This window comes from Melitaea cinxia, chromosome 18 (genome assembly GCF_905220565.1).
Source record: "Melitaea cinxia chromosome 18, ilMelCinx1.1, whole genome shotgun sequence".
Lineage (NCBI taxonomy): Eukaryota > Metazoa > Arthropoda > Insecta > Lepidoptera > Nymphalidae > Melitaea > Melitaea cinxia.
The window spans coordinates 13,411,383-13,431,262 of NC_059411.1; the positions used below are offsets into that span (position 1 = coordinate 13,411,383).

At 32.8% G+C, this 19,880-nt stretch overlaps 1 protein-coding gene across 1 annotated transcript; it reads left to right on the forward strand.

Moving 5' to 3' along the window:
- Nucleotides 1–14,489: 14,489 nt before the first annotated feature.
- Nucleotides 14,490–19,593, forward strand: LOC123662136. The gene is made up of 3 exons (XM_045597021.1): nucleotides 14,490–15,486; nucleotides 16,148–18,106; nucleotides 18,152–19,593. Exons 1-3 carry the CDS (start codon nucleotides 14,490–14,492, stop codon nucleotides 19,591–19,593), a joined length of 4,398 nt encoding a protein of 1,465 aa, XP_045452977.1.
- The last annotated feature ends 287 nt before the right edge of the window (nucleotides 19,594–19,880 follow it).

Here is a 19,880-nt window from a genome sequence, read left to right on the forward strand (position 1 = left end):
AAATTAATTTGGCATTTTTAAAGGAACGTTTTAGAAAGAGTTCAGAGCGCATGATCGAGAATTTTGACAAGGGCTAGCGAGAAAAACGTGATTTGGTTTTTTAACAAATAAAATTTGTGAATAACGAATATATATTGTTCAAGCGCTAAACTGTAACTAAAATATATTGTTTAATCACCAAAACTGTATATAATGTTACTACTTTAAATGAAACTAAGTTCATTACAGGTACAAAGGATATATTTTCTTAACTTTATTGTACACCCTATTCAGTGGAATCTACAATATTAACTTAAACACATAAATGTTAATCAATATAGAAATACTAACTACGAAATAAAGATTTCTTCCAAACAACCTTCCGACTGACAATAAAGGCTAAAAAGTTATTACATACTTAAAAAAAAATCTTAAAATCAAATAAAGACTTAAAATAAAATAAAGTTATCTGTTATCTGTGGATAAGTCAATATTTTAAACAGATACCGTGTCGTGATATCTCCTATACATCATTATTGAGCTATATATTAAATAAGAAATACTAACCAAGGACTAATTAGTAAGACTCAAACTTTTAACATTCCGGATTCACGCACAAAGTTCTCACGTATGAGGTGATGCAACTTGTTTGACTTAGAATTTTATACCTGTATAAGTCTCGGTTTGAGCTATAAATGTCTAAAGCTATATGCTTCAACTTCTTCAATACAGCAAGTTACGTCTAATAAATTTTACCCAGTATTAACTTATAAATTACTATGCAAACATTATAAATTCACATAAATTGACAAAAAATTCAAACTCGAGCGGAAAACGACCCCTCAAACCGCCGGTGTGTAAGCGCCAACACGGCACATGCAACAATACACCTGAGGTCAGTTAATATTATAAACAGGAAAAAAGTAGAATAAATTTATACGGAAATTTTAGCATAGATAGTAATATACGCAAAGGTTTTTTTCGTGGGCACAGCTAGTAATAAATAAAATCATTACAATATCTATTTTTAATTGAATTAAAACTAAAAAGCAATTCATGAGGGTACAATATATTTTAATGGTTTTGAATAGTCTCTCTCTAAACCCTTACCAAGGCGAAAGTAGGTATTAAACGTTATTCTCTGCCTATCACCGACATTCCATATTAGAGTAACAGTACAAAACTTTTGGGTAAGATTACGTAGAAATTGAAATTAGTTGAAGTGTTATTATAACTATTATATTGTATTGCAAGGACAAGAAGTATTCCGTTATTGTTGCCGATTTCTTTAACAGCTTAAAAGACAGCTAGCTCACGTTATCTGCTACTCGTAAATAATGAGTGTGTGCTCTCCGAGGCACGGTGGGGAGATCCACAAGGACTGCACAAATACCCAAACCACGGCAAACATCTGTATGGTCAATACAAATGTTTGTCATGTGCGGTTATCGCACCCGTAACCGCCAGCGCAACAGTCACAAATCAGTGCTGTGAACGTTGCGCCAACGCGTCATTGTTGTCGTCGTAATTTGACTAGCGTGCGCAATTTACAGTGCTTTCTGCTTAGGGGGTTGTATATTCCATTCCCGCTTCCGAATTCGACTATACCAATATACAATAAATGTATGTATGTATTATTGATAAATTACATTACCAAATAATAATGTACCTATTCATATCAAACTGAAGTTTTTTTTCTTCAGAACTCTGATGATTTTGAGCCAGATTTATGCCTCGGTCACCTTTTAGGACCCTCACAGGAAGAAGTAGTGCTATTCTGCTCGGCCGACACCACACGACACGAATGAACTTCATTTGAAACCCGGAATGGGGTCTCCGTCAAGTATTCGTGCCATAGCTCTAAAATGCGAAAGACTCCTGCAGCCGAATTGGCTCCACACGTATCGACTCATCGTTCCTGTTGGCCAGCCAGTGAGGTCGAGAGGGTGGCGCAGAGCTTAGGCAACTCTGCGTTTTCCTGTAGAGTGTCCTAGGCAACAGAGTGTCTGTCTGACACTGTCTAAATCGTTTGCAATAGACGGACTAAGGACAATAATTTACATTAAACTAAATAAAACACATGACGATTCAGTCTGTAACATTCCACTGCTGGGTATAGGCCTGTTTCTCCATTTAGGCTAAGAAATGGAGCTCAATCAACCATGCTGTTCGACTGCATTTGGCATGTATATTTTCTACCATGAGTAACGATCGCTATCAGGTATTTTGATAACAACCGAAACCGAGAGCTTAATCTGACATGATGGGAAGACCCACATGGTCAGACACCCAAACTGCAAAGATTTATTTCTACACATACAAATATCCATCCCGAGCGGGAATCGAACCGTAAACCGTCGGTTTTTTAGGCACCTACACGCACCACTACACCAGAGCGGTTGTTACAAACACGTACACTAACGTTACTCATCTAAGGTACAGGATGACCTTGTGTGTATGTGTTAAAATAAAAAAAAATCTAGCTTAGACTTGAAGTAACTCAAGAATCCACGTCTTAATCCACAGAAACAGGCAGGTCTGGCTCAATTATCACAATAACCCCATTAACTTTATTCACAACACAGACACGTTGTCAGAATTTCATTATCTATAATAAATGGAATTCTTTTAAGAGTAGTTATCTTTTAAAATAACAAAAAAACAACCTCATTTGAACGCTACTAACGTTTCAAAAGACCCTAATTCGAGAGACAATTATTTATCTCAATAGCGAAAACAGAGCTACGAGTGTATAACGACGTAGAACACAAAACCTCTGATTGTGGTATGAGCAAAAAATACTAAAATTCCTACATGTATTACTTATTATATAATTGTTTACACACACATACACTTCAGCCTATCGCAGTCCCAGTTTTCCGCAATCCAGCTACCATCAGCAATCTTGCATATCGTTTGTCCCGCAGGCCGGAAGGCCAGAGGCCAATAATTGATGCAAAAAAAGAAAAATACTGTTTTAACAATAATATGCATTTATCGTATTTACTTTTGATTTCTTTTTATACAGCAATTGCAAAGCCTTATGTGATATTTTGAGCTTTCATTGCAAAAATGTTTTGAATGTAATGTAAACAATAACAGGGGTCATAATGTTAATACATTTTGCTCCCACTCCATCTGGGTTAACGTTAATGTTAATTGCTGCTTCAAAGTGCGCGTTAATAATGGCACTAAAAGTAACGATATTTACTTCTAGCTGTGGTAATATAAATCTGATACAAAGCAAAATGGCGTGTTCTAGAATGATCTACCAATGAGAACGTATTAATAAAAAATATTACATGGGGATTGATTTAATCCCCATGTAATATACCACTGCTATAGGCTTCTTTCCTGATGTAGGAGAACGATCAAAGTTTAATTCACCACGCTGTTCTAATGCGGGTTGGCGGGTAAATTCCCTACTATGAGTAACGACCACTATTAGGTGTACATGATAACAACCAGGACCGACGGCTTAACGTGCTCTTTGAGGCATACTGGGGAAACCCACAAGGACTGCACAAACACCCTGACCACGGCAAACATCTGTATACCAATACAAATGTTTGTCATGTGCGGGGATCGAACCCGTAACCGCCAGCGCAACAGCCACAAACCAGTGCTGTGTTCGTTGCGCCAACGTGTCATCGCTCGTTTACTAGTCTAGTTGAACATTAATTTGTTTCACGAGTATTAAAAAGATAACTGTAAACTGTAACTAAAATTATATACAAATATCGATACCTAAAGTTTTGTGTATAATATGCATTATTACAAAACTTAGACAGTTAATTTTATATCAGCTAAACTTTAAATGACAATTGTATTATAATATATTTTCAGTGATATAATGTAATTTCAGAAGTTTAGGTTTCACATTAACATGATTCAAAATTTATCGCGTAATACGATTGCAATTATCTTATTGACATATTTGGGTAGAGATATAAAAACTGGCGCTCATTAGCCGCAATATTTTGTACCTATAAATAAAGCAAAAAACAACTTTTTTTTTTAAATATCGTTATAAATTAAATAAAAATCATTAGTTATTAGTTTTAATTACAAGTAACATCAAACGTTGCAGACCGTTTATCTCGCTGCAACGTTGGATCAAATGTGAACGTAATAAATCACTGGTCCCATGAAAAGGAATTTTACTTTAATTAAAGCTTCACAACTCGACGAGTTAGTCGCATGTTTAATTAAAAACCCGGACTGGCTAATTTTACATATGAAACCTTTGAATTTTAAACAAACGTAAGTCTAACTCCCTCTAAGTCTATATGGTTAGTCTGTTTTCTTTTACGCCTCTTTCACTAACGAATTCGCTCGTACTCAGTACGTTTTGGAAGGATATAATTAGTTTATAAAGCAAAGCTGCCTTAGCTTTGCTTCATTGATTAAGCTAAAACGAACAGTTTGTATCTAATTCCAATTAACATTTCTCTTACTTTTATTGTGTTAGAAATTCGTAATGATCACGAAATGTAATCTCCATTATTATTTTTTAATTCTAATTGCCCTATTTAACTAGAATTGTTACCAAAAATTATAATTCTCTGCTAGTGCTGTTTTCAATGTTTTTACATTCTGATGAAAAGTTGTAAGTCTTATTTACATCCTGAATCTAAACTTAATAACAATTTATATCGAAATTTGTCTGTTGATAACACAAATAATCGTGTGAATGTGTGTAAGCTAAACACATTTTTGAAGTTATATTTCTTCGATACGCTTGCAGACCGTCACAAAAAATTGACACTCTGAAGTTGGCTAGACAACGAAGAAGAAGTTAACAACGTAAAATTAGCTAGCCAATGCCGTATAACTTATTACATGCTTACATAAGTAAACACACACTTTATAAATATTTTTTTTAATTTAGTAATTTAATTTAGATTGAGTTCCGCAATGTTTTAGTAAAAACAACGAAGAAGAAGTTAACAATGTGAAATTAGCTAGCCAATGACGTATAACTTATTACATGCTTAATTAGCTAGCCAATGACGTATAACTTATTACATGCTTACATAAATAAACACACACTTTATAAATATTTTTTTTAATTTAGTAATTTAATTTAGATTGAGTTTCCCAATGTCTTAGTAAAACTTTTGAAAATGAAGCTTAAAGTCGTATTAGTAATACTATTGCAATAAAACAGAGTAGTGGCCATAGTAAACAAGACAAAAAAAAACCGTGAAGGAAACACCATTCGAACGAAAATAAAATGTCGACTAATTTCATCGTTAAGTTCGATGAACTCGAAGTTAATGTAAAAATGAGAATAGTTTCCGAAAGAAGACATAAAAGTTTTTATAAAAAGTGAACACAAAACTTTATTGGAAAAGGTAAATTTTCACTTGACTTTGTTGAAAGTTTCAAATTATTCAACGTTAAAGAAATCGCCTTTCAAAGTCCGTTGACTTTGTTATTTTCTAAAGATGCACATTCTTAGGTTCTCAATGGAAACTTTATCGAAAATAATAAAATTACTTTTTCAATTGTTTGTTCAGTTCTATCACCTGGTGGTAGTCGTTATCGTTAAGTTTATCGTCTGTACCATCAGAGCAGATAGGTACAGAGAAAAGATCTTGAAAATTCTACTTTCTTTTAAATGTAACTATGATATCGATTAGCCATCATGAAGAAGTTGACTGTTTAGTTTTTTACATAATTATATATTGTGTACATGATGTGGTGATGATTGGTTGGCAGAACTGTGAAAGCAAATAAATATTTTACCAGCAATTATGGATTCGATCTCCTCTTACGAAAAACTATTGCATGGGCTATATTAATAGTAGTTGTGCGATGTATATATTTTAAACATACCTACTTGGTACATTCTCCTCCTGCTCGGGATCATTTTGTGTAATGTGTTTATTAATTCATTTATGAATTACTTTTTTAGATTAAAGTTACAGAATATAATTTAAAATAAGAGGTAAAAGAAATAATAAAATTCCTTTACAGAAGTACTTGTATCACTAGAATATATAAAACCGTTACTATGTAGACAAAAATAAATTAGGGTGCAAATGTATAATTAGAAAGACTAATAAAAATATCACAATTCATTCTGGATTTAATTTTTTCATACACTTCGATAAGAATCTCCATAAATACCATTTTACCACACCAAATGAAGCTACGCTCTCGTACGGTACTTCGAACAAGCTTACCAAAGAAATAATATAAAAAGGCTAACCGAATACGGGTTTAATTTGTCTCTTTCGTCTGACTCTACGGATCGTACAAGCTACAGTCATAATGTATTTGCTGTTGGATTGCGAGCTGGTAATAGAGACGCGATCGAAAGAATAGATTGCTTTTTCAGTTGACCGAAAAGTTAATTTAACTGTTGTAACTTCTGAAGGTAATGAGTTGGCAAGTTAATTGAAGCATTAGTCCTCTCCTTGAACTGTCCGTTTTTCGTTGAAAACTGTGCTAATGTACGTGGTCGGGTAATACGAAAAACGAATAATCATAACTTGACTTACTTACACATTAGATAGTAAAAAAAAAACCGGTAAAGTTAAGAACAGGAAGCCATTAAGGATCTCGCCATAACGTCACCATCGTTTCGTCGTTATATGTCCTACTATGAACGATAAGACCGAACGAAAGACACCTCACACCAGGATTCCATGGTGTGATGAAGAGGCTTTGATTTTCTTACTATATTGAACCTTAGGTTTTCTTATATCTTGTCTGAAAATGATGTCACAAAAGATATTGCTTTTGTTACTGCAGAAACTACTTCAAACGCTTCACACCCTGTAGTTACAATATAAACAAATGTAAATATCAAGATGTCGGCACTTGATATTAAAGCAAACCGACGTTCCGACGCAACAAGCCGGAAATTAAACAATCTGAAGCACCTCACCATCTTACGACGCTACTCAGATAGAACGAATTAAATTAAGTTAAATTAATTATTATTATTATTATTATTAAAAACAAATATATAAATTTCTACAGACAACTTATATTGGTAAAAAAATGTTTCAATTGGTTACATGTTGTTCCATTGTTAATATTTATATTATTATTATTTATTTATTTTGATATCTAACCCGGTCTATATTGATTATTGATATGTTAATAACCTGAAGGTAAAATCGTTAAGTATATGCATCAAGACATATTTACTTTTAATTTATTCTAGTTGTATATGTAATAAACAAAACGCTACAGATAAAATATGAAACTTTGAACGGCATAAAAGTATTTTAACTACTAAGTCAGTTATTGTGTGTATAAATAAAAATCAAATACGACAAATATGTATGTATATATATATATATATATATATATATATATATATATATATATATATAGTCATCCCCTCTCTTCCCATAGGTCTCATAAGAGGCGACTAAGGGATAACACAGTTCCACTACCACCTTGGAACTTAAAAAAGCTGTCCTATGGAGGGGTAACCATCCAACTGCTGGCTTTGAAATACACAGACCGAAGACGGGCAGCGGCGTCTTCGGTGCGACAAAGCCAGCCCTGCGGTCACCAACCCGCCTGGCCAGCGTGGTGACTATGGGCACAACAACACCATTTTTGGCTCAAACTTGTGGAGGCCTATTCCAGTAGTGGACTGCGATAGGCTGATATGATGATGATTAGAATGTGATTTTGGTGTAATTGTACGTGTAGGAACCTAAACACCGGCGGTTTGCCGGTTCGATTCCCGCTCGGGATGGATATTTGTATTTGTAAAAATGTTTATTTTCCATTTGTATTTCTGTTCTTGTGCGTCTCCTTACTGTGCCTCGGACTGCATTTTAAGCTGTTGATGCCGGTTGTTATCAAAAATACCTGAAATAGTATCAAGATCTACCGAAAAGGTCAGTCTGTGGTTTTTTTCATTTGAGTTTGAATAAAAAAAAATGTTTTCATTGATTATATAAAAGTATTTCTAACTAGTTTTATTTATTAAATTGGATTCATAAAAACGGAACATGGCTCTAATTAGATAGAACGGGCTTTAATACAAAATAACGGCTTGGGTTACTGTGACTGAAATCAACCCAACAACACCAAATTAATAATATATACACATTCATTAATTACAAAACTATAAGAAATAAATCAAAGTATAAAAAAAAAAACCTACCGTAATACATCATTCAACACAAAAAAAAATAACAAATTACGGTGCCGTTAATTCTAAACAAAAAAGCCGAGTAATATAGGTCGTTACGGAAAAAACGAGTTAACAAAATGGCGGCTAAGTTAAAAATAATGGTTTCGATTACGATACCTATAAAGGGTATCAAAATGTGTTGTTTGTTAATGTTGCCAATTACAGCTATCCAATTACGAAAGGGATGTGATAAAAGAAAAGAATATGATATTTTTTTTTAATATTTAAAAAAGGAATATTTTTAATTAATTCTTATGTGTACTCACGTTATATAAGATAGAAAAAAATGGGATGTTTTTTTTTTTATTTGGCACATAGACTGTGACGTAAGCGAAGTTGTTATTCCGTTTCCGGCCTTGATATAAACACAAGTGCAGTTAAATTTTGATTCTTTATTATTTATTTTGTGGTACCCACACAGGGAATTCTAGACATTTTAAAGTGTTTTGTTAAATTTTAAGTTTTTAAGCTTTCAAGGTAACTAAGGTTTTAATTTTACGCGACTTATCGCAATTTTCATTTCGAAGCACCTAATATTTCAAAAACGTTGTCACGCTATAGTCACGTGTGACTGAGGATCTACAAATTTTATGTTGCTATTGTGTAATTAAATTTAAAAATAAATAAATTTATACATTATGTAATTGCAAAATTTCGACGGTGAACCCTGGTCGAAAATGTCCTTGGAAGCACACAGAACTAGATGAATTATCTTGCAATTATGTAAGAGATAGAACATAGAGAGGTAAAGTCTTTCCAGCAGTTTCCCAGATCCAGAAGTCTGCTAGTATTGGGCTGTCGATAAATTGGGCCGATGACTTACGGCTGGAGTACGTTGAATATAGTGCCTATAAGTGGATCAGACTTAAAATGATTAGAAGAAAATAATACAGTATTTTGCGTTTTTTTTTTTTGTTATGTAAGAGCCAAGATCCTTTTGTAAAGTGCTATATAATGTATGTTATTTTAGTATATGTACCATTTAAACACATGTATTTATTAACAAGTGGTTATATATTAATATTACAAACAGACACTCCAATTTTATTTATTTGTATAGATCGATCTAACTCTTTATTAAAGACATGACAATAATTTCTGTTTCAAAAGTTTTATTATTCTGCCAGATTCTATTAAGTTTTGTTTGCTTAGGTTTTGGAGTTCCTTATTCGAAGGGTGCTGACTAAATTCTATAATTAGTTAGTAACAAGTCTTAGGACTTCGTGTACGTTTTCAAATAAGGTAGGGCACAGCAGGAAATTTCCTGCTCAAAAAATGGAGCAGCCTGACTGTGGTAATAGGTACCTCGACCTTACAGAAGATCACAGCAAAATAATACTGCTTCCAAGCAGTGTTGTGTTCCTGTTGTTGAGTAAGGTGGCTAGAGCTCCTGGGGGGAATTGAGGGTAGGGTCGGCAACACGCTTGCGATGCTTTTAGTGTTGCAAGCGTCTATTGGCTACGGTAATCGCTTTACCATCAGGTGAGTCGTACGCTTGTTTGCCGACTTAGTTATTAAAAAGCGTCTGCTTTTCGCAATTATTCATCTGTGAAACTGTAACAAAATATATTTTACAAATGACATTTATTACTAAAGATTTTCAGGAAAAATGGCAACAAAATGTGTTTGTAAGCGTTACAATGGTTTCTGTTCCAGCATCCTTCATAAGGTAATACTTATTGCGTTGGACTGGTTTTATAACTCTGTGTGCCTATTACGCTTTCACACCTTCGCAACTAAAACGATTTCAATGAAATGTAAATATTATTGGTGCTGAGATAGATGGGACCCTGAAGATCATTTTGCAATTTTTGTGGTTCTTTGATGCGGACATCTCTATGAGTACATCTCAATAAATGATCCTAAAATATGGCTGCGTATTATACAATAAAGGAATCAGTCAGATGCCAACATTTTGGTGTCTCGTCTGTACCTTTAGTTCTTCCCTAAATTTCCTCAACCTCAAATCATCCTCCTCCTCCTAAATCAGTGCTATGTTTGTGGTACTATGATAACATAACATCAGATAATTAATTCGTAACTGTTCGTTTGGTATTTAAAAACAAAAAAAAAAAAAAAGAAAATAACGTAAAACGGATTACACTCTCATCTAACGTTAACTAGCTATAAATATGGTACAATTGTAAGCTAAATTATATTAAGCTCAAAATATATTACGTGTATACTAAAAATATAAATACAATACTACTTATTCAATATCTTTTCTAGAAATGTAAAGAAAGATCCATTATTAGTTTGTTAAGAATACATTAATCAAAACAATGCAAACATAATTCAAAGTAACAACAAACATTATAATAAAATTACTCCGTAGAAACAAGGAAAAAAATCGGGTACAATAAACGGGACTGCTACTTGTTGAAGCGGAATTAAAACAGTTGATTATGAAAAAAAAATATTTAATAGAATTTATTTCAATATAAAACATTTGAGAAGTTCATTTCTGATAACAATCAATCATCGAAAATATCATAATTTCACTTTTTCACATTCTCACGTTTTAATCACAACGCGGAGTAAGTATCGAACTCGTGATCGCTGATATTGTAGCCAGTTTCTTTTTTCATAGAACTATTTCGGCAAACGAGCGTACCGCTCACCTGATGGTAAGCGATTACCGTAGTTTATAGACGCCTGCAACACCAGAAGCATCACAGGCGTATTCCCGACTTCTATTTCTCCAGTCAGTTCCCGAGTTCTGATTCCTGCTTTGACCTATCTATGTTGATATGAATAATGAGTCAATCTATTATCAAAGTGTATGTCTGTATTGTACGTGTATATAAACTAACTATGATGAATCTGAACAGAGAAAGAAACATAAATATCAATCAATTACCAAGTACTGAAAACCATACACGAGATAAGTCTACTTCCATAATAACTTTTGGTTAATACCAAATAATCTACCGATATATCTTTTGTTTTTGTCTCAAGATAAAGTATTAGGCAACTAATCTGTTATTTCGTTTTTCCTTAGCACAGTTTCATCACAAAATGGCGTAAATACAAAAAAAAAGATATGAAACGAGAACAATCGACCATTTGATGAATGGTGAGGCAATTTACTGTTCTTAGCTCATTTAACAAGATTTTTTTATGATGTTATGCTATCAATAGTGTTGGAAAGATTTCCAATTCCTTTTAAATGTTTCTTAGAATTGGATCGGGTTATTTATAAGAAAAGTGGTGTTGAATACAAAGTTTATACAACTCATAATCGATAAATTATTAAGATTTTTTTAAAGTAAGACTACAGCTATATAAGAATGATTTTACTTGGCATATATAAGGAAGTACGTAAGTCAAAGTGTAATTACTATATTTTTAAAAGTAAACAATCACGCTGTTATATACTTCGTACAATTTATTTTTGTGATATCCACACATTAGGGAATTCCAAATTTTTTTTTAATATCATATCAAAAATCGACCGTTCCAGCGGGGATCGAACCTGTACCTCCGACTGACCGTGTCGGTGCTCTATCCAATTAAGCTATGGAACGATGTACCCTTTAGATCGAAATTTTTGATATGATGATTTGATTATATTCGGTTCTAAGTGACCGCAGCGCCGTCTATAGTGAGTTCTTTATAGAACTCGTAACTATTCAAAGTTTCATATGTAAAAATAAATAAATTAGAAAAACGTTTACATCACGTGATACCGTTGTTTGGGACATCCTTTTAAGTAAGTGTTTTACCTGTGTCAGGATGTCCCGCTTTTCCATATTCGTATTTATAAAATTAAAACTTAACATTATCATAAATCAATCACAAAAGACAAAAAAGAGAGTTTATTTATGCATGTTTTTGTATATTACAATCAGACGGAGATGCAGGCAAGCAGGATGCCCGAAGTGATTATTGTTTTTAAAATTTCATGTTTTTAATTTATAATGTACTTTAGTTATATTATCATTTCTACTATAAATTTATTATTTTTTCATATTATATTGAAATATTATTAGACATAAAGTACATTACGAAATACCTTTTTTTATTATTAAATCACATTCACTGAAACAAGAAAATTTAATACAGAAACATAATGAAATGGCAACTTTATATTCTTCATAAGATATTATGGTATAAAAATTTAAACAACATAAGAAGCATCTATTACAAAACTAATTAAGCTAAAACAGGTAATTCGGGCAAATATTAGCTTGACTAATATAAAGCTGTAAACTCTTCGTCGAATTATTTGCGTTTTTCTTTTTCTGGGTCAAGCTAAAAGCTGAAATTTTTATACGTCAGAACAATGCACGCGTTCATTGCATTTTCGCCTTTATGTGTTACGGTATACGTTAAAAGTGAGTTTATATTTAACGTTCTGCCGACTTTGACAAATGGCGTTGTGAATGTTAAGGGGCAGCCATTTCATCATAGTAATTGTTGGTATTACCCTCATTTTTTATGTAATGAATAGGCATCTTTTGATACATTTTCTTTGTTATATATTTGATTTTCAATATACTGACAGTTTAAATACTATTTCTAACGTATTACAATAATAAAAATGGAAAAACCAACTTCAAAAAAGTGATGATTTATGGATACAGAATCATTATATACTTCAGTGTTTTTGACATTAATTTTAGTAGTTTAAAAGTTAAAATTCACGTGATGACATTAAACTACTCTGACATTACTGTAAATAAAACATTCATCAAAAAATTATCACAAAGCAGCAACTTCCTATGGACGTCTTGTACTATTTCTGAATAATATGATATATCAGAATAATTACAATTGTTCATACTCAAGTAATTATGTTTAATGTGTAAGATGAAAATTCTAAGATGCTTTTGAGGTCCATTTGAATAAAGGTATTTTGATTTTGATCTTAATTTTACAATCACAATTATAAGTTTTTGATTAAAAATACCAATCTACTAACTCTGTCATGTAAACTATATGACAAATCAATTATACGTCGTAATAAGTAGTAGAGCCTTTTTAAACCTATAGTTAAACCTAGAAAGCAACTTTAAAAAATAGAAAAGTCAATATAAATTATACCTATCTGATAAATTCGTAAATTGTTTAGACTGAATCAGTGTAAATATAAAAGATACATTTTACTTACATATATATCTTATATATAAAATTCTCGTACCATAATGTTAGTTACCATCCTCCTCCAAAACGGCTGGACCGATTTTTATGAACTATTGTGTGCATATCGGGTAGGTCTGAGAATTGGCTAACGTCTATTTTTCATACCCCTGACTTTGTTGGGTCAGCTAGTACTTTTGTACAATTAGACACTGTTTGTTTTTCGAATTATTAAATATTCATCCTACGATTGAAGAAATATATTTATAATTCATACATCTACAATATTTTACCTAAAATCCAATCGTACTTTTCAAATTTCGCTACTAGAAATGGAGTGCTTTAATTAAATGCGGATTAAACTCACGCTCTAATTCGATACTGGAGATTTTGTTTCAATTAAAATTTGAACATTTAATTTATATATTATTTATTTATTTATACTTTATTGTACACCACAACTACATTTTACACAATAAACACATTTAAAAAATATTTACAGACTGTGAAGTACAATGGGCGGACTTATGGCTATTTAGCCATTTCTTCCAGAGAACCCAAACCCAATTTAATTTAATAAGCATATAAACAGAAAAAAATTGTGGTTTTGTTTTTTATTTTATTTTTTATACAACTAGGTCGACAAACAAATGTACGGCTCATCTGACGAAGACGTTTGCATCACCAGAAACATCGCAAGTGTGTTGCCGACCCTACCCCCAATCCCTCCTATGAGCTCTGGTCACCTTACTCAACACAGAAGCACAACACTAATTAAAAGCAAAATTATTCAGCTATGATATTCTGTAAAGTCGAGGTACTTTCCAAGTTAGGCAGGATATTTCCTACTATGCTTTACCTCAGTTAAAGTTTGTCTCTTTCAGTTTGTCTGAAAGAATCTTCTGTCTGAATATGTGAAAGGAGAACAATAACAAAAATTTAAGGTTAACATAGATATAATACTGCAAATATTGTCTTTACAATCCAGATTTGCAAATTAACAGGGCAAAAGCGTAATGGATTAAGTTGTAAACCTTCCTTAAATATTTAAGTTATTGTTAGATATTATTTATATTAGACTTAAGGTATTTTCCAAGAGTAAGAAATCAGTCTCGATGCGGCACTCGTACGAGAAGGTGGCGTTCATATTTTTTATGTGTTTACATCGTCGGACGACCGATCGGCCTATTGTTTACCAAGTTGCGGCGGTCGAGGTCATCCTCGACCGCTTTGCTTATGAACATCATTAGTGAATAATATGTCGATTATTGAATATTTAAGTGACAGTGAGATGTTTGAGGAGCAAGGAGATGTAGATAAGACGCAGAAAAGAATGAGAGAAGAAAGTGAAAGTGAGTGGACAGCCGTAGGACAGGGAAAAGAGAAAAAATTAAAAGAAAGCGAAAAAATTGAAGTTTACATCTCAAGTAAAGAAAAATTACCCAAACAGTTTTCTTTGGCTAGAATTTTTAAAGAACAAAACATTTCGGATATTATTAGGGTAAAATATTTAAATCCATTTAAAGTCAGAATAGATATAATTAGCGAAATAAGCGCACAAAAAATCGAAGAATGTCAGTATTTCAAAGATAAAAATTGGCGAATCCAGAAGGCGTTAGAAAGGAATTTTTCTTATGGAATTATAAGAGATGTAGACTTAGATTTAACGAATGAAAAAATTTTTGAAAAAATTAGATGTGACTTACCAGCTCAATTAATTTCCGCTTACCGTCTCAGTCGAAGGAATCTGACAGAACCGGGGTGGATACCCAGCGAAACTGTAAGGTTGTGCTTTAAAGGGGCTTTCATCCCTGCATATGTATATGTTGAAGAATTGAGAGTCAAAGTAGAAAATTACGAATTTCCAGTGACACAGTGCTCTCGTTGTTGGAAATTTGGACATCGTAAAGTTAGATGTCCTTCTTTGAAGATAGTGTGCCCGAAATGTTCAAAAAATCACGAAAATTGTGAAAATACAATATTTAAATGTGTCAACTGTTTCGGTAATCACATGGCATTGTCAAAAGTATGCCCTAAATTCTTAAAAGAGAAGAAAATAAGAAGTTTAATGTCTGAATTTAATTGTACCTACCGAAAAGCTCTTGAAACTTATGTACCACCCGAGGTATATGATCAAGAAGAGGAAAGAAAAGAAAACGAAGAAAGAAACGAAGAACAAGAAAGAAGTCGAGAAGGCGAACCTCTACTATCTCAAACGGAAAACTTAAATTGTCAAGATTATCCAACCCAAAATAGTAGCACATCAACCTATGCAGGCGTCACCAAAAAGAAAAAAATAATCAAAACAACAAAACAATCTAAAAATATATATTCAAAAGACATACACCCACAATTTGTTTTTAATAATAACGCTCAGTCAGATAACGAAAGTATGGAAGGTAATCTTTGTCATGAAAAAATATCCCCAACGAGAAATCCAAATGATCACACAGCAAATGATTTTAATATTGGAGAATTATTAAGAAGATTGAAAGAAATTATATTCTTAAGAAGAGCAACGATGCAATCTAAGGTTGTAGCGGTATTTAAGTGTTGTATTGAATGGATTATAATTACGGTAGTAGAAAATGTATCAGAGTGGCCAATATTAAAACTGTTACTTGATTATTTACAACGTGAAAATGACTGAAATAAAACAAAAAATTAAAATTAATTTGATGCAGTGGAACTGTCAAAGTCTCAAACCTAAGTTAGTTTTGTTAGAAAATCTTTTAGTTCAAGAAAATATCCACGTTGCGGTGTTGAGTGAAACATGGTTGGAACCGGAGAGTGCTCTGAAAATAAGCCATTATAACATATATCGGAAGGACAGGTATGATTCATATGGTGGGGTTGCAATTTTAACGCACAAATCAATAAAATCACAAGTACGCAATATTCATAACCGTAATACAGGTATAGAAATTTTATTAGTTAAGCTATTTAATTGCGATGTAATAGAAAACATAATATCTCTTTATTGTCCACCTTCGGTCAACACCTGCCAACTTGACTGGGAGCATTTATTCGCGTTTTCAAAGAGTAAAACATTATTGCTTGGTGACTTTAATGGTCACCACACAAACTGGTCTAATAAAATAGATGCTAGAGGGAAGCAAATTATGGATGCGTTAATGTCCGATAATAGTTTTGTTACACTTAATAACGGGGATATAACGAGAATTAAACTTGTAAATGGTGTGATACAACAGTCATCACCTGATATTTCGTTTGCTTCAACGGATATCGCTCTCAGATTCGATTGGAGGGTGTTGAATGAAACCTTAGGAAGTGATCATTGTGTTATAAAAATTAATGCACATGTAAAAGCAGAACCGAAATGTATAGCTCGCAGGAATTTTAAGAAAGCGGATTGGAATTCTTATACTGAGTTACTTCAAACCTTATATTCTGACTTCATTATATCCAACGATTTACAACACGATTACAATAATTTTATAGACTACATGAACATTGCTGCTGATATTCATATTCCATTTGTTAAAATTTGTACAAATCCTACAAGTAATTTCTTGCCTCGCCCTTATTGGAATCAAATTCTTTCAAAATGTGTAGCAGAACGCCGTTTAGCACTGTCGCAATTTCGCCGTAATCCAACTCCTAATAATTTGACTTACTTACGGACTAAAATACGTACTTCTCAAAAGTTAATGCGCAAATTTAGATCACAGTCATGGCAGGCTATGTGTTCTTCTTTAAATGAGTCATCAACTCAAACAGAGGTTTACAATAAACTGAAGTGGATAAAGGGCTACAAAGCATACGGTAATTATATTGATGTAGGAAAGGCCAATGAATTGTTAAAAAATTTAGCACCAGATTACGTACCCACTCACAAACAATCATTTTCATCCAGTAATATCAAATTAGAATCAGTTATAACTCTACATGAATTAGAAAAAAGCATTAAAGTGAAGGACACCTCTCCCGGATGTGACAACATATCGTATTCAATGATGAAGAATTTGCCGTTGAATGGTAAAGTTTTGTTGCTTTCTCTCTACAACAAGTTCCTCATTAAGTCATTTGTACCCATCCAATGGCAAGATATCAGTATAATACCAATACCAAAACCCGGACGTGATACACAAAATATTTCCTCGCTGAGACCAATTTCAATGATCTCATGCGTTTGTAAGGTTTTTCACACCGTTCTACTTAATAGATTAGAATGGTTCATTGAGAGAAACCATATTTTACCTGAGACTATTACAGGTTTCAGAAAATGCCATTCAACTCAACATAATCTTGCTTCTTTAGTCTCCAGAATACAGTTAGGGTTTACAGAAAAATATAGTACGGTATGCTGTTTCATCGATATAGACAACGCGTATAATAACGTTGATGTAAATAGTTTATTACATACTTTGGATAGACTAGGGGTAGGCACAAAAATCTGCAAATATTTAGAAAACTTTCTGAGAAATAGAATCCTTAAAATTCAAACAAATAAAAAACAAGTTTGTAGAAGTACTAGTCGTGGATTAGCACAGGGTGACCCTCTTTCGCCATTACTATTCAATATTGTAACTGCCTGTATATCTAAAAGCGCAAATAACGTGCATATTTCTCAATATGCTGATGATTTCCTTTTCTATGCATCGCATGAAAATGTATTACAAGCTGCTGAAAGAATACAAATATCTCTAAATCTAGTTTCAGATATTATGTCAAAAATAGGCCTAGAAATTTCACCAATTAAAAGCAAAGTTATCATTTTTAAAACTAGTAACAAATCTTGCAATATCGAATTAAAAGTTAATGGAATATCATTAGAAATAGTAGATCATTACAAATATCTAGGACTTTGGCTTGATAAATCTTTAAGGTGGTCCAAGCACATAAACGAAATAAGTAGTAAAACTGTAAAATATATTAATATTTTTAAAATTCTAGCAGGTTCACAATGGGGCATACATCCACGTCATTTAAGACGACTTTATACATCTTTGGTCCGAAGTAAGTTAGATTATTGTTGTTTCCTATATGATAACAGCGCGCAGATACATTTAAAAAAATTAAATTTAATACAAAATCAGTTTTTACGTATCATTGGAGGATTTATCAAAAGTACGGCAGTCCATGTCATGGAGTCTGAACTACACATTGAACCACTTTTATTTCGTAGATATTATTTGGCAGGTAAATTTTGGCTAAAATGTAAATCAACCGCAAATAGTGAAATTATTAGGCTAGTAGAAGAGTTAAAATATGCTTGCCAAAGTCTTTATTGGAGAAATAAGAAAAAGCCTTTATTAATAACAATCCACGAATGTCTTAAAGAAAATTATGTTAAAGCTAGTAGTAATTTAGATATGTTTAATTTACAAACATGGATGACAAATTTTGACCTATGTAAAATAATACAACCAACCATAGAACAAATTAAAAAACCAAAAAAAATATATGACTTTGAAATATTAAGAACTATTTGTAATGATTCAATACAGCAAAACTTTCCAAATCACTATTATTTGTTTACTGATGGATCTAAAAACCAAAGCGATGTTGGAGCAGCAGTGTTTGATCCACAAAACGCATCCTCCGTTAAATTTAAAATAGATTGTAATATTTCCATTATGCATGTAGAATTAATTGCCATTGCGGAGGCTGTGTCATATATTAAGAGTGTTGATTACAGAGATTTTGTAGTTTTCACCGATTCGAGGAGTGCGCTTCAACATATTTCTCACTGTGGTTATCCTGGTTTCCGGGGTGTTCCAATTGCTTATGACATTATAGAGACTATAACCGAGCTCCACACAAACAATAAAAATGTTACGTTGCAGTGGATACCTTCTCATATTGGCATTGCGGAAAACGAAAAGGTTGATAAATTGGCTAGGGAAGCAGGGATTGATGGTATACCTTATCAGTGTTTACCTCTCTATTCCGATATTTTAATTAAGTTGAAAGCAATTGTAATAAAATTTTGGCAGGAATACTTCGACGAAAGATCAAAAAGTAAAGGTATATGGTATAGAACCATACAGCCAACCTTATGCAACCATCCTTGGTTTCTTGGTGCCAATATGAGCAGATCCGAAACTGTAACTGCCTTCAGGCTGCGATCCGGACATATTCCGTTAAACAGCTTTGCTGCATTAATGGGCAAATCTACATCACCAACTTGTTTAGAGTGCGATAAAATAGAAGATGTGTTGCACATAATGGCTGAATGCGTCCGGAACGAAGCAGAAAGGGCAGAATTTCTTGTAAGAATTAATGTAAATACTTTTGATACTGGCATATGGAATAGTATTCTTGCCTTTCCAACGTCTGGAGAGGCAAGAATGCTATACAGATTAGTATTAATAGGTTTAAGACGTCGATATTTGTAGACTACTTTAGAAATTAATTGTATAGTAGCTCACATAGGGGTGACATGATCACTTCGTGATCAAACTCCTTAAAAAAATAAAGATTAAAAAAAAAAAAAGAGTAAGAAATAAGAGAAGTAAATACAGGTTTTTTGTAATAATTATAATCTAATTTTTGACAGTTTTATGTTGTGCTTTAGACAAAGCCATAGGACAGATCATACATAAACGTCATGACCATAATGACAACCAGTTAAAGACATAGTCCAGGCTGTTGCACTGTTGGTGGCGACTTTGATCCTCGTCCA

Bases quoted from the DNA above. Each gene is read 5' to 3' on its own strand.
- LOC123662136 (XM_045597021.1), top strand. From the start codon at position 14,490: ATGTCGATTATTGAATATTTAAGTGACAGTGAGATGTTTGAGGAGCAA. The intron at 15,487-16,147 runs GTAGCACATCAA...ACCGTAATACAG, and splicing joins AGATTATCCAACCCAAAATA to GTATAGAAATTTTATTAGTT. The intron at 18,107-18,151 runs GTAGTAAAACTG...AAATTCTAGCAG, and splicing joins CAAGCACATAAACGAAATAA to GTTCACAATGGGGCATACAT.